This window comes from Lupinus angustifolius, unplaced genomic scaffold (assembly GCF_001865875.1).
Source record: "Lupinus angustifolius cultivar Tanjil unplaced genomic scaffold, LupAngTanjil_v1.0 Scaffold_884, whole genome shotgun sequence".
NCBI lineage: Eukaryota > Viridiplantae > Streptophyta > Magnoliopsida > Fabales > Fabaceae > Lupinus > Lupinus angustifolius.
The window spans coordinates 1-1,486 of NW_017728207.1; the positions used below are offsets into that span (position 1 = coordinate 1).

At 32.3% G+C, this 1,486-nt stretch overlaps 1 protein-coding gene across 1 annotated transcript; it reads left to right on the forward strand.

Annotated features, from left to right (window-relative positions):
- Positions 1-141: 141 nt before the first annotated feature.
- LOC109341914 (serine carboxypeptidase-like 21) lies at positions 142-1,479 on the forward strand (the record flags this gene model as incomplete). The annotated part of the gene is made up of 4 exons (XM_019579887.1): positions 142-375; positions 567-632; positions 842-963; positions 1,437-1,479. Coding segments are annotated over 4 exons (465 nt in total), but the record flags the coding sequence as incomplete, so codon positions are not given.
- Between the last annotated feature and the right edge of the window lie 7 nt (positions 1,480-1,486).

Below are 1,486 nucleotides of genomic sequence, written 5' to 3' on the forward strand. Positions count from 1 at the left end.
ACCATGGTAGAATCAATAATATAACCTGCTTACAAATGATGCTTAAAGTGGATAAGGTGATTTAACTATAAACAGTCCTGGAATGAGATTAGGTTAAAATGAATGTGGCACTCACTTATGCTTTTTCTTCTTCTACTATAGGTGCTTGGAAGTTTAAACCCATATGACACTCTAGAACCATGTTATCATGGCTCGGAGAACACAAGATCTGATAATAGGTTGCCACTCAGTTTTAGGAAGTTGGGTGAGACAGATAAACCTATGCCTGTTAGAAGAAGAATGTTCGGTCGTGCTTGGCCCTTAGGACAACCTGTGAAGAGTGGAATTGTACCAACTTGGCCAGAACTTAGTTATACTGGCAGTGTTCCTTGCTTTGTAAGTTTATTTGCTACTTTAGATCTTTATCATTTCATATTCATTTCTTACCTTTTAACTTGCTCTCTTTCAATTGAAATGGAGATTATGCTCAAGATGCTTTAAAAAATATAGAATACAATCCATTTTAATTCCTATATATCATTCTTATTGCTCATATTACAAGTAACTAAATATAATGCTCTAACTAGGATGATGAGGTTGGAACCGTATGGCTGAATAATGAAGCTGTCAGGAAAGCAATTCATACAGTAGATGTAAGTTTTGTTAGTAAGTAGTTACAATATTATAAATTATAGTTGTAGTATTGTTTACTGTAATTTTGATCATTGTGTTTGTTGTAATGTCGATGCAACCTAATAAGATCAAAATGTCGACTACTACGGTTGCGTCATGGTCTAATGCGTTTGTGGAGATTACCTAATGTGGAATAGAGTATAAAATTGATGTCTTTGTGGTGAAACAGAAAAGTGTGGTCGATGAGTGGAAATTATGCACAAATAATATTGAGTACAATCATGATGAAGGAAGCATGATCGAATTCCACAAAAAACTAACTTCCAATGGATATCGAGCACTTATATACAGGTGAACTATAAAATTAATCACATTTAATTACATTATTGTAGCATGATGCAATTAATGAAATGATATCATCAGAACTCCATAGTTATATTTGCATCAATGAGAATAATACTTGTACTCATTACTTCTTAGAAACCTCTATTTTGACCATACCTAGTGAGGATATATATTAGACATGTATGGTAGACAAAGTATTCCATTTCCACACATTTAGGATCAATTAAAGGATTAATTGATATGTGATTATTTAAAATATGGAATTTAAAGGCAAGATCTCCATCATTTTAATCAAATGTCATTGATCTTGTTGGTGACTTAACAATAGAAATTTGATTACTAACAAAATATTGGTGTAGTAGTGTTAGAATTCATTGGATTCCTAAATAGGTCAAAATGTCAAAAGTTTAATTTTTGATAGTAAAACTTGTTGAGAGGGACAACTATACACATCAAAAGTTTCATGTTTTTTTTTTCAGTGGAGATCATGACTTATGTGTTCCATATACTGGTTCTGAAGCATGGACAA